The sequence below is a fragment of the Microtus pennsylvanicus genome, chromosome 6 (assembly GCF_037038515.1).
Source record: "Microtus pennsylvanicus isolate mMicPen1 chromosome 6, mMicPen1.hap1, whole genome shotgun sequence".
NCBI classification, from domain to species: domain Eukaryota; kingdom Metazoa; phylum Chordata; class Mammalia; order Rodentia; family Cricetidae; genus Microtus; species Microtus pennsylvanicus.
In genome coordinates this window covers 14,112,550-14,134,977 of record NC_134584.1, presented here as the reverse complement: position 1 = coordinate 14,134,977, position 22,428 = coordinate 14,112,550, and the positions used below count along the sequence as shown (strand labels likewise).

The 22,428-nt window shown below is 45.3% G+C and overlaps 1 protein-coding gene across 1 annotated transcript in view; it reads left to right on the top strand.

Moving 5' to 3' along the window:
* The first annotated feature begins 2,053 nt into the window (after window positions 1-2,053).
* The window catches only part of Ankh (ANKH inorganic pyrophosphate transport regulator), a 133,404-nt gene continuing 113,029 nt past the window's right edge, over window positions 2,054-22,428 (top strand). The window contains exon 1 of the mRNA XM_075975818.1: window positions 2,054-2,470. Coding sequence (XP_075831933.1) covers window positions 2,375-2,470 — 96 coding nt within the window. The 5' untranslated portion in view covers window positions 2,054-2,374. The remainder of the gene's footprint in view (window positions 2,471-22,428) is intronic.

Sequence of the window (22,428 nt, the reverse complement as noted above, 5' to 3'; positions counted from 1 at the left end):
ATGTGGCAGCCCTGGTCCAGGGACCAGTGAGAGCAAACTGGCCTTCAGGAGCATCGATCGAGGACCTCATCAATTCACATCCCAGACAAAGGTCAGCACAATTAGATCACTTTAATTGAAATGAGCTTTTGCAATGCTAGACTAACAGAATGGGTAAACCACCAGACCATATTTGCTTTAGAACAGAAGTCTTGCTCAGTGAATTCCTTTAAATGACCCGTTCCCTTTTTGTACAGTTAACTTAATAACCGACTACACAGAAACATGCCATTCAGAAATTGCTCCTCAGGAGAGCCCTTCCTGTTTTGCTGGGAAATCTCTTTAAAGGTAGCTGTTTGACATATCAAATGCAATGAACAATTACCAAAGTTTTGTTTTAATTTTGGGTTACATGGAGCTGAGGATAAATTGGTTTCCTACCTTTTGCGGGCCTCATTCAGAGTGTATAGAACTGAAGGGGACATAAGGCATCAATATGAAAATATTTAATACCTTTCAATATTGTTGGAAATATCTGCACCAGAAAGTTAATGTCTCAAGCTATTATTTATTTACTTCCTTGTGTATTTAATTAATTTTCTGAGGCAAGACCTCCCTATATAGTCCTTGCAGGCTTGGAACTCATTATGCCACCCAGACTGGCCTGGTACTTACAGCAATCCCCCTGCCTCTGCTTCAGCTTCAAGTGCAGTATTAACATGATCCTTGCAGAGAGATAACATGAGGGAATAGCTTTATTCCTAAGCACAAAGTAACTCAGAACCCAAGACCCCTTGTTCAGAAATTAATTTTAAGAGAGCAAGACCAGGGTCTGAAGAAAGAAATGGCTCAGCAGTTAAGAGCACTGGCTGCTCTTTCCGGAGGACCCTGGTTTTGTTCCTACCACCCACATGGCAGCTCACAAACTTCTGTTATCCAGGTGAGCCAACGCCCTCTTCTGGCCTCTGCAGGCACAGAACATCCATATGGGCATAGGCATACATGCAGCAAGACCATCCATGCACAAAAAAAAATAAAATAAAATGTGTGTGTGTGTGTGTATATATATATATATGAACAAATTTAAAGAAGGCAAGAGCAGAGTGTCAAAGCAAGCACAGGCCCTGCTGTGAGCTGGGCTTTTTTGTGACTGTACATGTCACATGCGCATGAGGCCAGCTCCGCCCTGCTGCAAATCCTTTTTCTTTCGCTGCCTTGAACTCTTTTTTTCATGTGCTGTGTTGGGATTCCGGCTGATGTTGGCTTTGTCAAGTTGTTCAGTTTTAGGTAAGAGTCTCAGCATAGCAACTAATTTATCAGAGAATCCCTAGGGGCGTATTATAGTACAGCCAAACAGATTTTCTTTTCTTTCGTGTTCTCCCCCACGCCCCGCCTAATTCAAAGGCAAATTTACCGGTTGGCTTTAATATTGCTAGCAAAAGCTGGAGGCCAATATGGAGCACCCCAGAACCCTAGCCCAAGAGCCTTCTAGACAGCCAGGCAGTCCTGCCACTCGGTGCATTTTCTTCAGGGGCCACAGATCTCTGTCGTCCCTGGAAACCCCTAGGGAGATGATCATTCTGGGAAGCCTTCCTTCTGTCCCTCTGAGGCAGCGACATCCCCATCTGAAACAGCTCCCTGCACCTTCCTGCCAGTTTTGAGGCCGCCCGGAGATCGGGGCCTTCCCAGCCGGGTTATCCCAGGAGCTCTGCGCCCGGTTCCCAACTCTGGAGAGCGCGCTCACGCCGCCTTCCCGGGTCCTCCAGGGACAGCGTGGGGCCGTCAGTGCCCGGTCACCCAGCCCGTGCAGCCCGGAGTCCGTGCCCTGCTCCACACTCGGCGCTCCCAGCCGTGGCAGCGCCGGAGTCCCACGCGGGCAGGAACACGAGCGTGCTGTGCGAGCGCAGCGCCCCCCGTGGCCGGGCCGCACGCAGCGGAGCTGGGAGGCGGTGCCGGGCCGGCCCCCTCCCGGGTCGCCAGCGGTGTCGCGCCTCCGCCCGCCCCTGATTTCCTCCGCTCGGCGGCGGCGGCGGCGGCGGAGGCGCCTCGTGCGCGCGGTTATTTATTTATTTCCGGGCCCAGAGCGCTTATAATGGAGCCGCTGTCAGCAGAAGCTCCTGCTGCTGTCGCCGCCGCCGCCGCCGCCGCCGTCCCTGTTCCTCCTCTCTTGCTCCCCGGCAGATCTTTGTTGTGTGGGAGGGCAGCGGGGATGGACTTGAGCTTGCGGCTCTCCTGCTAGAGCTGCCGCGCTTGGAGAGGGCGCCGTCGCCGCCAGCAGCCGCCGCCCCAGGCCCCGCCGGCCGCGGCCTCCGTCCCCGCGCCGCGCTCCGTGCGCCTCCCAGCACAGTGCCCTCGCGGCGGCAGATGAGTGTGGGGTCAGCCCACGGCGGGGACTATGGTGAAATTCCCAGCGCTCACGCACTACTGGCCCCTGATCCGGTTCCTGGTGCCCCTCGGCATCACCAACATAGCCATCGACTTCGGGGAGCAGGTAAGCCCGGCCGCGCCCGGTGCGTCCCGCTCGCCCGGCCTCGGCCTTGAACGCCTGACGCTGGGGTATGCGGGAGAAGGGGAGTCACCTGCTCCGAAAGCTCCTGGAACATTTGACATGGCTTTGCAGCTTGCCGAGGGTGACTTTTTGCAGCACCCCGCTCCCTACCTCTGCAAATATTGGAGACTTTCTCCAGCTTTCTCTGGAAAATGGCAAGCGACGGGGTGATGGGGACCATCACCTATAGAAGGGGGTTTCGTGCTCGGGATGAGTATTATGTAATTTGTGATTATGTAAACCTCGAGCCCAGAACTCCATGTAGTTTCTAGTACCATTATGAGTGCTGGCTTTTTACTTGCACTCCGTTGGTGGCGTTGGTGATGGTGGGAGAATTTGCCTTACAGTGTCTCCAAGTTGATTTCCCACATACTTCCAATTTTTTACGTCTTCGCTCATAGCCTAGAATAAGGTTTAGGGCTGTCCTGAAGGTGCCTTGCTTAGCGGACCACTGACTTTAAGATTTCTGTTTCTTTCCTTTCTTTTTTCTCCCCACCTTCTCGGAGCAGTAAAGAACAGGACCACATTTCTGGTGTTGTCTTCTCGTCCTTGTTCCTTTTTCATATTATCTCTGTGTGTGGCGTCATTGCCAATCTGGTGCTGCAGACTCTCCAGCGGCTGGGAGGCACGGGTACCCCACACTTTGTCTGTGGGAACTGTTTTTTTTTTTTTTTACTGACACATACTTGTTTATTGAAAGTCGAAAAATCATGCTATTTATTAACGACCTGCTTTGTCATATTTCAAAACCTCCAAACCCAGGATTTCATGTATCCTAGCCTGGCTTCAAACTCATTATATTTCTGTGTAGGTAAAAATAACACTGAACTTCTGAGCCTCCTGCCTCTACCTGTGGAGATCACAGACCTTTAGTTTTTGCAGGGCTTCCAGGCGGATGAAGTTACATCCTAAAGCCCGGGAGAGCATTTGGGGATGGGAGCTGCATCTTTTTAGAAGTCTAAGATTTGCAAATGGGCTCCTTCCCCCCACCCCTCCACCTTGCTTCAAAGCAGAGGGATAAGCGCTCTTTTGTTCGTGATGGGGATCCCTGTGTTTGGGGGTGGAGGCGAGAGAGAGGAATTGTACACAGTTACTGGGTAGGCAGGTGTTTGTAGTCCACCTCTCTGTGGGGAGTGATGATTCACGTGCGAAGGTGAATAGGTGATACAGACGCACACGGAAAACCAAGGATCTGCTTCTTATGCCTTGGAGTAGGAAACGCACGACGATCAAAACATGTCATCAAGACCAGGGAAAGCGTTTTAAATATTTCATGGGTAGGTTTTGTTTATAATTATAAACATCAGTGAGCGATTTCCTCAGAGACTGTGGCCAAACTTTCAGGGCAGAAATTTAGACTCCACTGAAGAGTTTGGGCACCGCACATCGCCGATCACATAGAGGACTCACACAAGGGTCTCTGAGCTTGTGTGTTGTAGGGTGCCCAGTAGGAGACCTGTAAATCTCTTCTTAGCTTCCAGATTCTCTACATGAACAGTATAGGCTTTTTTTGTCATTTTATAGCTTGTGGGGGAGGCAACACAGTGCCTAATTATAAAAACTGTTCTCAGCTGGGCCTGGAGACTAAGCTGGGCCTCCCAGGACTAATGGGACAGAGGCAGGTGGATCTCTGACAAGGCCAATCTGGGCTACAAAAAAAGGTCCAAATCAGCCAGGGCTGCAAAGTATGACTCTGTATCAAAAACAAAAATCAAAGACCCACAAACCAATTTATTATCACAGAAAAAATTCACAGTCTTGAGAAATAGAGATGTGTGGAGTTCTCCACTGAGCAAGAAATTTATGTAGAACAAAATCACTGTTTTAAAAATAATATACATAAGCCAGGTGGTAGTGGCATATTCCTTTAATCCCAGCACTTGGGAGGCAGAAACAGGTGGATCTCTGTGGGTTCCAGGCCAGCCTGGTCTACAGAGAGAGTTCCAGGACAGGCTCCAAAGCTACACAGAGAAACCCTGTCTTGAACAAAACAAAACAACAATAATTTATATGTATATATATGTATATATATACATGAGCATTATAGCAAAGAATGAAGATGTATTTATTTTTACAGAAACTGTTATATATATATATATATATATATATATATATATATATATATATATTTGTCCTTTTAGTCCCATGGTTGCTGCTTGATAGTCCGAAACATTAATCACTTTCATCCATTGATGATCAAGCACGTGCATTATATTGATGCATGTTACATTTGAGGGATGGAGGAGAGGTCTAGGTGTGGTAAATCTCATCCTCAAGAAATACACAGATAGTAAATGGTAGACCTAAATTTCAGGTCCACACCCACCTCGGCCCTTATTGGTTCTGATGGTCACCTCCTCCACTCCCGGCCACACAGTGATAATTTCTCAGGTTTCTTGGAAATTTAGAAATAAGTTCTAGCTTTCCAGATCTTGTCCTAGGCCCAGATTTAATCTTAGCTGCCATATTTCGAACCTTTAAAATTCTGTTTATTCATTCATTTATTGGTTTAGTGAGAAACACAAAGGCACAGACACATGCACATAGAGAGACAGAGAGAGAAAGTGCTTCACAAAGTACCCTGTCAAAGTCAGAGAGCAACTTGTGGAAGGCTGGGCTCTCGCCTTCGTCATGTGGGTTCCAGCGACTGAACTCAGGTCGTCAGGCCCGGCAGCAAGCACCTGTAGCAGCTGGGCTACCTGGCCAGCTCCCATATTTTGAACTTGAAAGTCTCAATAGATAGAGGTAAATTGTGAACAAGTGCTCCCAGGAGAGGGAAACTGCAGTTCAGACACTCACGTTAGAAGAAATGATCCCTCAGGTAATACGGTGGAAACAATATTTAATTCTGGTAAAGTTGGCTTAGTCTTTGGCTGAGGAGAAAGAATAAGAAACAGTCAGTACCTCATAATAAAGTGATTGAAATCAGCCGTTACCACAGAACAATGTTGATTGCTAAGGAATGAAGCAAAATGCTAGGGTATTTTTAATTTTAGAGTTTTATTTATTAGTAGGTGTGTGTGTGCGTGCGTGTGTGGATACACATACATGTGAATGTATACCATGGCACACATGTGGAGGTCAAAGGACAGCTTTTGTGGAACCATTTTCCCCCACCTCTGGGTGGGTTCCTGCTGCCAGACCTGCGAGGCAGGAGCTTCGCCCACTGAGTTGTATTGCTCATCCTAGGGTGTATTTTAAACAGCATTCCTCTTTTATGCTACCTGGGTGTCTATTTGATCATCAGGTACAGAGTCCCTGATTTTCTTGAAGCCAGGTTCACCAAATGTCTTAGTCAGGGTTTCTACGGCTGTGATGAAACACCATGACCAAACGCAAGTTGGGGAGGAAAGGGTTTATTTGGCATCCACGTCCATATCATGGTCTATCATTGAAGGATATCTGGGCAAGAACTCAAAATGGGCAGGAACCTGGAGACAGGAACTGATGCAGAGGCCATGGAGGGGTGCTGCGCACTGGCTTGCTCATCGTGGCTTGCTCAGGCTGCTCTCTTATAGAACCCAGGACCCCCCAGCACAGGGTGGCTTTCTCACAATGAGCTGGCACCTCCCACCTCAATCACTAATTAAGAAAATACCCAACGGTCTGACCTACAGTTAGATCTGATGGAGGTATTTTCTCAGTTGAGGTTCCCTTCTGTCAGATGACTATAGCTGGTGTCAAGGTTACATAAAAATCCGTTGGCACATCGAGTTATATAGAATAAATAGCTATCTCAATAGGTGATTAATCGTACTTAAAATATTAAGGGTGACTTGAATAAAGAATCTTGCAGTTGTTCCTAAGATGAAATTTGTTCTGCCCAGCATCAGATTGTCCTCATTCTGACACTAGGTAAGATAACCCTCCCCCACCAAAGACAGGAGTTTGCTACACAGCCCAGGCTAGACTTGAACTCTTGATTCTCATGCCTCAGCCTCCTAAACTCCGAAACTAGAGGGATGTGCTCCTAGGCCAAGCAGATATTTCAGAGGGCTCTAAAGGAGTCACTGAGTTTAGTAGAATTCCATGTGGTCATCTCACAGTGTGAGTCGCCCAGCATGGGTGTTAGGAACCATCCTCTGGAAGAGCAGTACACATTCTACACTGCCGATCCGTGTCCTCCGCCCCAGCCTAGCCTTTCTGAAGAAAGTCCTTTCTCATATAGAAAGCCTAGAATTGGACGTCCGAGTTAGAGGGGAGAATGAAAGGGCCAGGACAAAGTTAATGTATATCTTTCTTTGCAAAACAAAGTTTTCCATAAACCAAGAGGTATAGGGATAGAAAGGGTGAATATCCGTGTGGGGCAGAAGTCTCACTTAGAAAAGACCCTTCATTCAGGGTCACTGAGCCACGCAGGGGCCTCCTAGGAGGATTTCCTGATGTCATAATCAGAGTGTCTGTACCTGTGGGCACACCATCAAAGTGTTGAAAAACCCAAGTGTCCATCTAAATGCTAGTAGGACAGACGTTCTACCCCTTCAATCTGTTCGGATTGGTGGGATACATTTTAGTATGGTTCTTTTTCTAATTATAAAAGTAATATGTGGCCTGGCGCTATAGGACATGACTAGAATCCCAGCACTCAAGAAGCCTGGGCCACCTGAGACTTGTCTCAATTCTTAAAAAATAAAATATGCTAGTTGTTAAGTTTGATAAGAACTGAAAAGCAGGGGTTGAGAGGAAGGTATTTTTTAATTCCACTGTGAGGAGAAAATTATAATGATTTGAACATCTCTTGCCTACTAGTTTTTTGAACCTAGTTGAGAGAGAGGAGAGTGTAAGTGTCCTATATATGCATGTATAATGTTTCAGTGAGTGTCGTATATATGCGTGTATAATGTTTCAGTGAGTGTCGTATATATGCATGTATAATGTTTCACTGATTGTTGTATATATGCATGTATAATGTTTCACTGAGTGTCGTATATATGCATGTATAATGTTTCAGTGAGTGTCGTATATATGCATGTATAATGTTTCACTGATTGTTGTATATATGCATGTATAATGTTTCACTGAGTGTCGTATATATGCATGTATAATGTTTCAGTGAGTGTCGTATATATGCATGTATAATGTTTCAGTGAGTGTCGTATATATGAATGTATAATGTTTCACTGATTGTTGTATATATGCATGTATAATGTTTCACTGAGTGTCGTATATATGCATGTATAATGTTTCAGTGAGTGTCGTATATATGCATGTATAATGTTTCAGTGAGTGTTGTATATATGCATGTATAATGTTTCAGTGAGTGTCGTCTATATGCATGTATAATGTTTCACTGAGTGTCGTCTATATGCATGTATAATGTTTCACTGATTGTTGTATATATACGTGTATGTTTCAGTGAGTGTCGTATATATGCATGTATGTTTCACTGATTGTTGTATATATGCATGTATAATGTTTCACTGATTGTTGTATATATGCATGTATAATGTTTCAGTGAGTGTCGTCTATATGCATGTATAATGTTTCACTGATTGTTGTATATATGCATGTATAATGTTTCAGCGAGTGTCGTATATATGCATGTATAATGTTTCAGCGAGTGTCGTATATATGCATGTATAATGTTTCAGCGAGTGTCGTATATATGCATGTATAATGTTTCAGCGAGTGTCGTATATATGCGTGTATAATGTTTCATAGGACACAGAAACATTTTCCACAAATAGTTTTAAAGTATTTATGGGACTGCGGATGTATCTTAGGAGTAGACTGCTTGTATAGGATGCTCAAAGACCCTGGCTTCAATCCTTAGCACTACCACCCCTACCGCACCCAAAACAACCAACCAAACAAGCAAACAAATAAATGTGAGGAAACAGAAAACCCCACCCTGCTACACAAACAGAAGCCCTGCAGATGTTTAAGTGTGACTTTAAACAGCGGTGTAGTAATTTCACTTGACCTGTGAGCATGCTTTACGTCTCTTTGTTGTATGTCACCCTGTTGTTTAAACAGTGAGGTTTCTTGTTTGTTCTTTTGCAACACAAAGTTTCGATGGACATCTCACTGTTAGCAAGCGCAGACTGTGCTCCGTCTAAAGCCCTGGGCTCTAGGCCTGGCTTTTGTGCCTATTTCAGTTTGTCATTTTTACATAGAAAATGAGGTCATGTGTTTTCTTAAAGTCCATATTTAGTCAAGGACAGTGTGACCTTCATAGGGCTCCCTGTCACTTCTCTCCCTTGCTTCCATTCTCCTCAGTGATGCATCTGCACTGAAGTCCTTCTCCTATAGGTTACCCGGGAAAGCTGTTGTTTGGGGAGCCACAAAGGAATAAGCCTGTGGTTGGTTGGTCTATTTCCTTATTTACTGAGCTGGCTCGATGAGCATCTTAAATGGTACATTTTCAGTTTGCTCCTTTCCAAGCCTGTCCCTCATGCATGCAGATCGAATCTACACCTCTTTCTAGTAACAGAGGAGTTCTTAAAACTGATTTTTGTGGCGTAGAGTGTGATGTCATTTTCGGTATGGGAGTATTTGTGAGAAGGGGGTGCACTCAGCTGGATGTTAGTGATAATTTGGTTTTCATTTCTTTCTACTCTTCCTTGTTTGGTTTGGGGTGGTGGAGGTGGTCATGGTGTAGTGGGGGTGTAGAGTGGGTGACCGAGGTGGTCAGGGTGCAGGGGGGAGGGGAAGAGATCCTGGGTGGATATGTAACTCCTTCACTGTCTTATTAAGCTGGAGACAATAAACCCTGCGATGAGAGACCTAGGGGTATCTTCATGTTTTAAAAAAGATTTGTATTAGGTGTTCTTGTGAGTCCTGTGGCTCTGGTAGTCACCCTGGAGATTAAATAAAGGTTATTTTCTTTAGTTTTATCTGGATACAAGTGGCCCACACCAGTGAGTTTTCATAACAAGTAAAGCTTGTCCTTTTAAAAAGAACAAAATCTTTTCTTTTTTAAATTTAAAAGTTAATCTCATTAAACAATATCTGTCCATATTGTGTATTTCTCTACTTTATGAAATATAGTTTGCAAAACATAGTGCATCATTCTTGGCAGCCTGTGGCTATCTCTGTCTTGTGCTAGGCAATCACCGTTGGCCATGATAGTGATGTTCAAAATATTCCACAGTGTCACACAAGCCAACAGGAATTGACTTTGCCCAGCCCTGAGCCATTTGTGGCATTATTTCTATGAGCTTTGGAGGTCCTTGGATGTGTGATAGAACTTGAGCTTAAAAAAAAAAATTAGGTCACCCATCTGATTTCATTATTTTTCACCAGAGAATTGATATCCGACATGTATGTAGCATGTCTACCCATCCTCTTTTTTCATGGTGATAAAAAGCAATCAAAATAAACAGCTTGTTGAGTTTGCCTTTAAATTTCCTGCCTTGGGTCTGGTTGGTGTCCAGGAACCAAAATCCATTATACTGCCAGGTAAAATAAAGAATAAATAACTCTGGTAGCCTCTAGTGACACGTTTTCTTTTGTTCATTTTGCTTCTCTTCTAAAAAGATCTACAGTCATTGTCAGTGACATAATTTATCTTTTTTGTCCTTTATGTTTTTTGGTTCTTTCAGAGTTTCAAACAATATATTTAATCATGCTCAATCCCTCCCTCCATGCCTCTTCCATACATCGTTCCATCTCTACCCAAAGTACTTTGTGTCTTTTTTTTTTTAAAGTGTTTAAACTCACCAAGTGCAATTTGTGCTATTCATATACTCTGGGATGTGTGGCCTTCCACTGAAGAGTGTTCAGACTACCATAGGTTGCATTCTTAAAGAAACAGGACTTTGTCTCTCCCGGCAGCTACCAATTGCTAGTACCTCCCTTCTTCATGCTGGAGTTTTGTCTGTCCTGAGCATCCATAGGTCTTGGGCATACTGCCTTTTAACTACTTTGATATCTTATGTGCAGTTGCCCGTTGTATCCAGAAAGAATGGCCTTAGACAGCTACACTCTTTTCTGTCCCCTCTACCTGAGCCCTGGGAGAAGGACTGTGGTATAGATATCCCTTTTAGAGCCGAGCACTCCATCTTCTGCACCCGGATCAGTTTGGGGTCTTTGTGTTCATCACCGTCTACTGCCAAAGAATGCTTTTCTGATTGGGGTTGAAAGATGCACTGATCTACAGGTATACCAGTAAGTCATTAAGAGTCAGTTTAATATATGACGTAGGTTTAACAGAGTCACAGTAATAGGTTCTCTCCTGGTGCCTATGCCCTAACTCGACATTGGTTCTTAGCCTGATAATGGTGCCAGGTATGGGTTTCATCTTGTGGAATGGGACTTAAATCCAGGCTGAAAGTCACTGGTTACTCCTGTGACATTCATGCCACTAGTGCACCAGTGGGAACATCTTGTCAGGTTGGTCATCGATGCAACTCTTTGGGTTCACAACTAGATATGGTTGGTAACTTGTTTTCTCCCCCAGGATGTGACCAGCACCTTCCAGAACTGTGAAGGCTGGTCTGTAGGAATAAAGATTTCTGGCGAGAACCAGCTTGAGTTCTCAATGACTCATGTGTCGGGTGTCTTAAGCCGTAGGGTCTTACTGTGAAGTTATGGAGGATAACAAGGGCACTGGCAATAGTCTGTGATGTTTGGGGGTTTGTGAAACCTTCCTGAACAACAACTCCAAAGGAGGCAACCATTCCCAATGCTAGACTTTTTATTTATTATTCTGTGGTGTCTAAAGGAGCACCAGTATAGGATAACGCCATTTAAACTCCACATATGTGTATATATTAGGAAACTTGTATGGTAGGTTAATGTTAGTTATCCCTCCCCGATTGCATCATCTACTCTGCCCTTCTCTCTGCCTCCCCATTAAATCTTTCTTGTACCTTTTAGTCCTTCTCAACCCTTTATACTGCTGTGCTCTATCTCCCCGTCTTGAAATCCCCCATTGACTCCTTAGATATTTTCTGAACTTTGTGGATATTTTAAATGCTACACATATACCTAAAGATTATGAGAAGGACCCCCAAAGCACAGGTAGTAAGACCAACAGTTAATAGGTGGAACCTCGGGTAGCTAAAATGATTACATACGGCAAAGGACACCATGGTTCAAGGGATGAGGCAGCTTCTAGGATGAGAAAAATATCTTTACAAATTATGTATCTGACAGGGGGTTAGGATCTAGAATATACAAATAACTTAAAACACTGAGTCAAAAAGCAAGCAACCCAATTTTAAAATAGGTCATAGAACTGAACAGAGTTCTCAAAACAAAATGCAAATGGCTGGTAAACTTAAACAAAAAAAAAATTTCACCATCCCTAGCTCTCAGGGAAATGTGATTAGAACTACTTTGAGATTTCATCTTGTTCCAATCAGAATGGCTAGGATCTGTGAAACAAATGGTCACTTATTCACTGCTGGTGTGGGTGTAAACTGACACAGCCACTGTGGAAATCAGCATGGAGGTTCCTCAAAAAGATAGAAGTAGATCTGTTCCGTGATCTGGCTCTGCCCGCCTTGGCCATATACTCCAGAGATAACTGCTCATCCATATTCATTGCTCCACTAATCAAATCGCCATTAAATAGAAATAGCCTAGATGTCCTTCAGCTGAGGAATGGAGAGTGAAAGTGTGGTACACTCACAAAGCGTAGTCTTATTCGGCTGTTAAGGGAACCAAAATTATGCAGTTCTCAGGTAAATGGATGGATCTGGAAGCAGTCATTCTGAGGACGATAGCCCAGACCCAAAAAGACACACATCGTGTTTTCTCTCCTTTGCCGATGTCAGTCTTGAATATACACCAAGCGATCTTACAAGATAAGATATCATTGTTTTATTTGATATAGCCCCCACCTTCAAATTGTCTAGGTCCTGTTTAAGAAAATTCAAGAGGAGCATCGAGAAGGCTCATGAGGTAAAGGTGCTGGCCACCAAGTCTGATAACATGAATTTGATCCCCTGGGCCTATGGTGGAAGGGGAGAGCCAACTCCTGCAAGTTGTCCTCTGGCCTCCACATGCACAATGTGGTTTGTACACATGCATGCATGTGTGCGTGTGTGGGCATGTGCGCGCACACACTAAAATAAAATCAGTGAAAGAAAATTCATATGAAACTCCTTAGGAGTAGGTAGGAGAGGCTGTCTGATTGGCCGGTACAGTTTACTTCAGCTCAGGCAGCACAAGCAGCCTGGGTAACAGCAGCTGTGCATTAATCTGGTCCTGACAAAGCAATGTCAGGATGCTTGTATCTAGCTCTCATCAAGATGAGGCATCCCCTTGCCTCTTCTTCTGTCTTCTTTCCTCTTGTCATCAAAGTTGGCAGCTCAGGTCTCCAGAGGTAAAGACAGGCGGCCAGATGGGTATAGAGGGGTAGGATTCAAACCCAGCCTTGCAAACTGGTTTGGTTTGATTTGCTTTTGCTACTGCCAATAACTCTGGGATCCTTCTGTTCCTAGTACAACCACCAAGTTGCACATTGATGCTGTGAGAACAGATGCATTTAAAAGGACAATGGCAACATTTAGGAGTTAGCTCAATCAAATAACGCGGTTTCTGCTTTATCACTGGATGGGGTGGCTTTTTTGTGCCAAAGTGGTTTTGAAATCCATCTTGAGAAGAAAAATAACCATTTGTTAGAGCAAAGGGGTCATTTATTCTGAGACACGGATTTGCCTTAACAACCTGTGTATTTAGATCAGGACTGGTGCAAGGTCCCTAGAGCTAGGTTGACAGTTCTGCCCCTAGAAAGAACTGTGTATCTTACATAATTTAGGTCTTAGGGCTTAGTGGTCTTTACTTATTTTTAGATTTTTGTTTGTGTGCTTTTCATTACTCTTGTTTGTTTGTTTTTTGTTTTTCGAGACAGGGTTTCTCTGTAGCTTTGGAGCCCATCCTGGAACTAGCTCTAGTAGACCAGGCTGGCCTCGAACTCACAGAGATCCACCTGCCTCTGCCTCCCGAGTGCTGGGATTAAAGGCATGCGCCACCACCGCCTGGTGACTTTTGTTGATTTGAGATGGGATTTCTGCCGTGCTGTCCTGGAACCCATATACTCCCTTCCTTGGACTCCCTGGTGCCACTACATGCAGCTCTCAGTTTTTTTTTTATTTATGATATTTTCACGGGATTAGGTTGGTGAGATTTTCATTGGTCCTGACATCTTGGGCGGATTTCACTGTTCCACAAAGGGTGCGACTCCTTATCACAGAGCTCAGGCAAGTGAGGTTCCATCCACACCGAGCCCTTGGCGCTGCAACCACGCCCTGGCTGAGCTGGCGGGGGTGTGGAGGCCTAAGGACGTGTTTGGGGGGTGGAGATGTTCAGAGTGGGAATCCCGGGTTGGAAGTTCCTAAGGTAACTAGAGAAATAAAACTGGGACACTTGGGGACACTAAGTTGGAACGGCGACCGGAAACAGAAGGTCTGGTGGCAGAAGATTTTCCCTGGAAGCAAGAGGGGACTAGCACGGAGGGTGGAGCGCAGCCGTGTGATTACAGGGTTGAGAATGCGAGGCCTTGCTTATTTTCAGGGACCCTAGGAAGAGTATTTTTGGCCTGTTGTTTCAGGTTCTGGGCTCCGTGGGAGCCATTCCCTGGGAGAGCTGGCATTGGCGAGTCTTCAGCTCAAATGATAGTGCATCTGTAAGTGGCAAGTCCTCTCGTGTCCCCTGCTTTCTTTTCTAAAACAGAACAGGGAGCAGGGAAAACCTGTGCGGCCCTGGCTGGCCTTTTCTGGCTTGCCTTTGGGCTTAGGTGCAGCTGTTTTATATTCCCAAGATAAGAAATTTGCTCTTTGGTGTAAACAAACTTTGCCTGTTGGCCCCTGCAGAGGTCAGGCAGGGTGGAGGCCAATTTACTAGCAAATTGACCAAAAAAAAAAAATCTGCCTTAGGGAGTGGCTCAAATAGTTTAACTGGAAACTCACCATGACTAGGTGTGGACTAAACTTGTCATCAAACTTGTTACCAAGTAGAGTCCTGTAGCCATGGGCCATGGTTCATAAGAAGAGGTACCATCCCTCACTTCGTGGTTTCAGCCACTGCCACAGTAATAGCAGTCAGCCTGGTAAGGGCCAAGGCCTTGTTCCCTTCACTTCAGACCTCACTCACTCCAAGCTTGCTGCCTTAGGTCCTTCCTTGTTCTTCTTGTTCTTGCACCACCTGATACCTGTCCTTGAGCCTGACTCGCAACCCGGCGCGCCTTGTTTCTGCTCCTGGGCGGAGGACTGCCCCTCTCCACACCACACCACCCATCAGGCTGGGCAGGTGGTGACAGACCGTGTAGGTGGTTAGCCCACGGTGTCTCTCACAGACCTTCCTAGGCACAGTGGCACTTACACAGGAAAGAGAAAGGAGCCTGGGCTGAAATTTAGGAGCACTAGAGACCCGCCCACGGTCCCCAAGCGAAACGGCAGTGCGCATCAGCAACTGAGCTGCAGAATATACTTTGTCTTTCAGAAATTTTTAGTTTGTGTTTTCTTCTAGAGGGTCAGGGGGGAATGTGTTTTTCTCTTTTAGAAAGTGACACGTAGTTTACACACACATGGAATTTGCAGCTCTTAAGCATACAATTCCATGCAATTGGGCAAAGAGCAAATACATGCTTGTGCGTAATCCAAGCCTATCAGGCTGCAAAACCATCCTATTGGATCATGAAATTCCCTGGTGCCCCTGTGACCACCTGCACTGGCCGCAGCTGCTATTCTGATTTCAGTATTGGTCTTTGTAACTGCTCATGCAAATGGCATATGTATTCAGTCCCTGAATAACTAAATTTGGAGCCACTTGTTTATGAAAGTATTTATTGTGATGCCCAGATCACGGAGTCCTCCAAAAACCAACTAGGAGACCAAGTCCTGTATGTAAAAGCAAAGAGCCTCTATTTTTATTCAAGTTCGAACTCGGACTCTCCGTATGTCCAATGTATTGGCACAATCGGAGAGTCCCAAGCTCAGTTGGGGTTGAGTTTTTATAACAGCAGAGGTTAGGGTGAGGGATTTCTAAGGTTTAGGACCCCTGATTGGCTGACAGTTGTCTAGGGGTGACCTGGTGAAAAGCGACGGGTGTGTGCTGGCAGGTGATCCTGTCTACAATGGTTGGAACGTTGTTAGGAATTTCCTTTGGATGGTCTATTCCTGGGTGGTCCCAGTTTGTGGTCTTTCTTGGAACCAGGTATTTCCTTAGGGTAAACTATTGAGACTTAGGCCTTTATTGAGCTTATCATGGCTGGGTCCTATTTTATCATTATTTGAGTTTGAAATATATTTTAAAAATGAAAATAAAATATGATATACATATGTTTATGCATATATACACACCATAATAGACTGTTTCAGGCTTAACAATAAAGGAAATTTTGTGTGTTATATTGTGTTAAGTGAAATATGCCAAACAGAAAAATAACTGGATGATTTCACTAATAAGAGATAACTATCTTAGCTACAATGATAGACATAAGTTCTGGCTAGTGGAGGTGGGATTGGAACTGCTTGGTGGGTACAGTGTAGAATTTCAATATGAGGTGTTAAACTTCTGGAAATTCACCTCAGTGGTGACTGTATGATGAATTTATTCAACATCACTGATGTGTATGCTTTAATACCCTTACAAGGATAAATGTTTACATTTTTCTCAATTAAAAAATATAAATGAGCATCATAAGCTAGTGGGATTGTGGTTTTTGATCCTCATCTGAAACGAGCGTGCTATTTATATTTGCCTTTCAGACAGCCTTCTTTTTATTATAGAAGAAGGAAAAGACTGGGTGTGGTGGCCGGCAGAGGCAGGGTCTCAGAGTTCTGCCTCCCCACCCCTGCTTCACACACCCCATCTACATAGGGAGTTCCATGTAACCAGGGCAACACAGTAAGAACTTGTCCTCAAACCCACAGCCACAGAAGACAAACTTGAAATAGAAAGTGAAGTTTCGTGCCACTTCCCACCTGGATGTGGCCTTACCACGTCCATGTTCCCCCTCCGCTGTTGTCTGTACGTGAGCCTTAGAAAGAGAAAAGAGTTTCCCCATCTTCTATGCTCGGTGACTCCACTTGGATTAAATATTCATTGGAAGTCTGAGGCCTGGTGTTTCTAGAGTTGGGTCATATGGACATGCAGTAGTTTATCTAATCGCTCCTCTGTGGCTAGGTTGAGTCTCCTCCATCCCTGTTACTGCTGATGATATGAAAGCCTTTTTTTTTTGTACGTAGAAAGCTTTGTATAAGTTGATTATTTTGTTGGTCACATGTATGTGTAATATGTGTGCCAGGACTCTTTAGATACTACACTTACTTGTGGAACATTGCCTCAGTTTCTCTTGGGGCACCGCCTTGTCCCTGGAATAGTGTTTCCTGCCTGGGAGCTGCTTCAGGGCCTGTGACTTCTGCACTGAGGTTCTGCACTTGAGTTACCAAGCCAAATGGTCTTGAATTCTGAGGTTTGTTTCATGAAAAGCACTTTAAAACACTGGTTGATTAAGGGTATCCTGTTCCTTTAAGACCAGTTCGGGATTTTCTTTCCCCATTTTGGACCTTAGGCTAGTGTAAGTGCAGGAAAGTGGGGATTCTGTTGGTTTTCCTGACAAACTTAGAGGAGTCTGGCCTCCCTCTGGGCACTTTGGTGAGAGGGAAAAATGCAGACAGAGCCTTGGCCCTGAGTAAGGAGCGTGGATCAAAGAGCATCACCTTCCCTGCCCTGGAGAGGTGTAGAGGAACAGCTGCAGCCTGTCTGACCTCTGGCTCACCAGCAGCTCCTTGGGAAAGTGCTGCAGGTGATTTTGTGGAGGAATGCAGCTTTGAGGGTCAGAGGAAATGGGAGGGGGCGTGTCCTCTTCCCTGCTGACTGTGGCTTCTTCCCTGGCTCCTGGATGATCCACTTTTGACTTCTATAGGCTGGAAAGGAGGGGAAGAGGAGAGAGAGAGAGAGAGAGAGAGAGAGAGAGAACAAAAGGTTTCCAGTTAATGTAGGTTAATGTAGATGTGACTACCATCTGTCCCTGTCCTCCCCCGAGTAGTGGAACAGTCAGATCCAAACAGCAGTTGCATAGGAACAATACAGACTCCTGGGAGTCAGGAGACCAGTTTTGGCTTCTGGTTCTGTACTCACTAGGTCTGTGACCTTGAACCATGAACTTAGTTTCTGTGGCTTCACCTTTCCCCACTATCAAGTGGTGGGGACAAAGCGGTGACACGGCTTTCTTTGGGGGAGTGCAGAACAGGCAAATGAATAGAGAACTGCTTCAAAAGTGTGAAGTGTATGCATAGAATACAGCGTGAAAAGTGTGAAGTGCTGGATGCATAGAACGCAATCTTGCTGACTCTTGAGCTTCTGCTTCTGCTTATCTTTGCAAGTGATATTTTTGCCTGTGTCCATCCAGTGATTCTCATTAAGGAGATTTCTTAAACTTGATCCAGCTGGGCTGGGATACGTGGAAGCGTGCACATGGCAGGTACTTGTAGATTTGGATATTGCAGCATGTCGGGCTTCCTACTCCAGCCTTGTGGGACAGACATTTAAGGATGGGTTCTCTCTTCTCTGTGTGTTTTAATTGTGTTACTAGAGTAATGTGATTTTTCGAGAGACTGGTTAAATTTAATTTTCTTTTCATGATAAGCTACTGTTTGACACAGGACTGGGGATGGTGGCTACCATATGCTACCAGTTCCTATTATGATCTATACATATAAATGATATTAAACATTTCTGAATTTTATCAATAATTATGACAGGAACACACCAGAGTGCTTTGAGACAATATAAGGTGGCTGCTTAGTGAGCTGGAAGCTGTGACTGGCTTCTCCAGTCACGTGTGGTGTGTGTGTGTGTTCACTAAAGAACAGGGGCTCAGAAGCATAGAGGCCACGAGTGTTTCTTGGATACTCATGATGTCCCAGGCAAAGAACTAGTTATTGGTAGCAGTGAAACAGCTGCTCTGATGGCCCTAGCTAAAGTGGGGTGGGGGTGGGAGCAGGAGGGAGCCTAGGCGTTCAAGGCCCGCCTGGGGATAGTGTGGATAAGCCTTGCTTCCACTAGGGGAAAAAAATGCAGGAAGAATACTGAAGAAGCCTTTGCCCTCAAGTGCCTCTGTCTAGTAGGACACCTAATCAATTGATAGAATCAGGGTTAAGATGGGCAGGGCATGGTGGGCGTGCCCTGGAATCCTGTAGAAGGAGCCTGGCTCCGTCCTCAGCAGCTAGGAGGCCTTCTGTTCCTGCTGAGACCTGAAGGGAGTGGAAATTCTTTTGGAAAGCAACATTCCAACTGAGGAATGACTCCTGTTTACTGACTTTGGAGCTGGGCCTGCAGGAAGTGAGAATGGCTGGCTAAGGAAACATAGCTGGACTGGTCACGGCACGAGTTTGGGCTTCATCCAAGAGTTTGGCCTTGGTCCTGAGAGCTGTAGAACAAAAAAAAAAAAATGGTTCTTCCTAGGGTACAGTGTGCTTGGAAGTGCATATTTGACATATAATTTTGGTTTCCGTGTGGCAGATGGATGGAGGGAACCAATTAGGAAGCCACTGTGATGCCCACCAATTAGGTGGCTGTAGCCTCTTGGGGATTAGAGTGAGGAAGAGGCGGGACGAGAGCCTAATCTAGTATTAGATGGACTTGACCATGGCTCTCGCTTGGATGGGGTGGCAGATTGGGCCACTAGATTAAAGGGAGCTAGTGAGGTTAAGGGTTTCTGTTCTAGGACTGGTCACACAGCTCAGTGCACAGCCACTTGCTACTAAGTGATGGCTCAAGATTTATCCCTGGACCCCATGGTGGAAGGAGAGAACCAACCCCAGAAAGTTATGTTCTGATCTACACGCGCGCGCACACACACACAAATAAAGCTATTTATAAAAAGGTTTCTATTCTAGTCACAGTTAATTTATTAGATTTTGAAAATATTTTAAACTGCTTGACTGAAAGAATACAAATTATGAGTGAATGGTGGAAGCTATAAAGACACAGGCTTGATGTCTGAATCTTGGTAGCCCTCCTCCCCCAGCACTGTACCAGATTCTTTGTAAATGGGCTCTTTTTAGAATTCCTTTTCGCCTAACTGCAAATGCAATGTAAAAGTGCTTTATCACTACGCAGTCAGTTCTCAGCCGTTTGCCTTAATGAAATCACGATATGGGAGATTTGAAACCATTGGTGAGTACTTGGCGTTGGGCTGTATCAGGACTCCGGAGCTTGGTAACAGCTGAGAGGTGCCATCTGGAATTAAATTCAGCGTAGCTCCTTTATCCATCTTCCTGTACTCTAGATGCGTGTGTAAGCAGCGGCAGGTGGACCAGCCTTAGAGGGTGTCCTTTTATATTTGCACTGGTTGGAATCATGAAAGTCATGCAGACCACATTTTTCCCCCCTGTCAAAAATGACATTATAAATTGTGGCTAGTCTTTGCTTCTTTCTTTTCTTTTGGAAACAGAGTCTCATTGTGTAGCTCTGCCTGGCCTGGACTCACAGAGTTCCACCTGGGATGAAAGGGGCCTGCCACCATGCCTATCTGTGTGACTGAGTTTCTAAGCCACTCTGCCACTGCTGTGTATTCTGACTGTTATGGTAGCGCGTGTCTGTGATTCCAGCACGAAGGAAGCTGATACGCGAGACTCAAGTGCCTAGTCCAGCCTATTGGCCCTGTCTCAGAAATAAATAAAATATTTTTGCCATGAGCAACAGTAGTGAAGCCATACTGTCAGAATAATTGTTATCAAAGGAAACTGTATTACTGAAAAAGAAATGTTTGTCTTGTCCTTCTGAACCTGAACAACTAGTTTGATCATAGTAAGAGGGTAGTGTGGACAATCTGGGGAACCGGTTGGTGCCCAGGGCCGCAGAGATACTATTAATTTAAAATCAAAATGTCTTCTTGATGACGGGCCTCACAGTTGTGACTATAATTGTTTCCAAGACTTAGGAGTGAGACAGTGGAGGCCGCCTGACTTGGAAGCCAGGAGGATTCTGTGAAATGGACCTCCCCTGGGTGGAGCTGATAGGAGCCTGGGCTACACTATCCTGGGTGAGCTCTGGCCTCTGCAGAAGGCTGCAGAACTGCTCCCCTGGGCCATCTGCCTTGTGTTGCTGGGGTGAGGAGGGAGTGGGGCCAAAGGAAGGGAATGTGCCCTTTGCTCAGGGGAGGGCGTGGTTTTGGACAGGTCACAACCCACAGCCTATAAAGTGCTCTCAGTCTTTGGACCAACGTATTTTTTGCTGCTGGAGTCACAATGAAGGCCATTCAAGAGTTTTTAAAATTATATTTATAGATTTTATTTGATATCAGAGTATATGTCTATATGTGCACCATGTGTGTGCTTTGTGCTTGTGGGGTCAGAAAAGGCCATCGGATCTCCTGGAACTGGAGTTAATGGGTGGCCAAGAACCACCACGTGGTCGCTGAGATAGAAGCCTGGTCCTCTGCAAGAGCAACAAGTGCTCTTACCTCGAGCCACCTCTCCACCCCCCCCCCCCCAATCAAAATGTTTTAACCCTGAACTTTAATCTCATTTCGTGTTGTTCTGATGACCTCTGTCAGTAGCTCCCGAGTCTTTGGCATTCATGTTCGCTGCTCTGTAATTCACTGTGACCTAGCCCTGTCCTGCTTGCCCGGCAGCTTTCCAGGACCGTGTTGCTTTCATAGTGTGCTGTCTTTTCCCTAGTTCGTCCTCAGGGGGCACTTGGTTCTATTTATGTTATTGCTGTGTTTTTACTGAGAGGAAGTTTAAAGTCACCCATCTGTAACCTTTGATCTAGACTTATCCATACGTTGTGTTGATTCTTCCTTGCCAAATAATGCAAATAGCATCAGAGTTATAAGGCGTTAGGAAGCCGAACAAAAGAAAGTATTTTCTGTAATTAGGACATAACCCATTTTATAAAAGGATGGTCTCTAATATATTTGTGCATATGTCTGTGTTTTTGAGAAGCAATCGTGTCTTCTATAATGTAAGACATGGTTTCAATTGCAGGCACAAAAAACAAGTGCTTGTTGCGTGTGTTGGTGAACTCCTATGGTCCCAGCATTCAAAAGGAAGATGAGAATTGCACGTTCGAGGCCAGCTTGGACTTCAGAGTGAGGTCCAGGAGATATAACTGAGATACACCACTCTTTCTGTAAAAGAAAAATAAAAAGCAAATACTTACCCTCCTCCCCGCTTCATTTCAGAAGAAATGGACAGTCTTAATTTCGTTGTTTTGTTTTCCTTGAGACAAGCTCTCACGGAGCCTAGCTAGCCTCGGACCTGCTCTATAGGCCAGGATGATTTTGAAGTCACAATGATCCTCCTACCTCCACATTCCACGTCCTGGGATTACAGGTGTGTGCCACCACGCCCAGTCTGATGATAGACAGCATTATTTCAGGACGTGACGAAACGTGCATTGCTTCCTTACCTGACACGCACCCCATCTTTTAGACCACTTCCGGTTTGCAAAGTACCTTCTCCGTGGCCTGCGTAGGAGTAGCGTGAGGTCCCTCGCTGATGTCTGCTGAGCATGCGCTCGACCGAATTTCCCTCCTCCAAGACAGGAGTACTTCCTTTCACCCTGCATGGTCCCCCTTTGGGCTGTGGAGGATTCTGGAGACCAGTGTCATGTATGATACAGCGACCTGGCTGAGCGATGGAAGGGTTGCTGATAGCCTGACTTCAGAGCTAGCCTCCCTTGCTCTGGGTACCTAAGTCTCCTCGTATCCCCTTCTGGGGTCATGTACTATCTATCATAATGAAGGAGGTGAGGGATGCCTCTGTCCCCACGAAGGCATGGCTCACCTGGGAGCCTAGAGGGTTCAGCATCACTGCAGGCTCCACCCCCTCCCTCTCCATCTCTAAGCATTCCCAACATGAGGCGCTGAAACATGCAGCGCTGACTTGTGCCCCGTCTCTTTCTCTCTGCTAAACTACATGGGCACAGTTCCCTCTGAAACACAGTGTACCACTTTCCTAAAATGTAATCATATAGTGTGAAAAAAATACACGACGTGG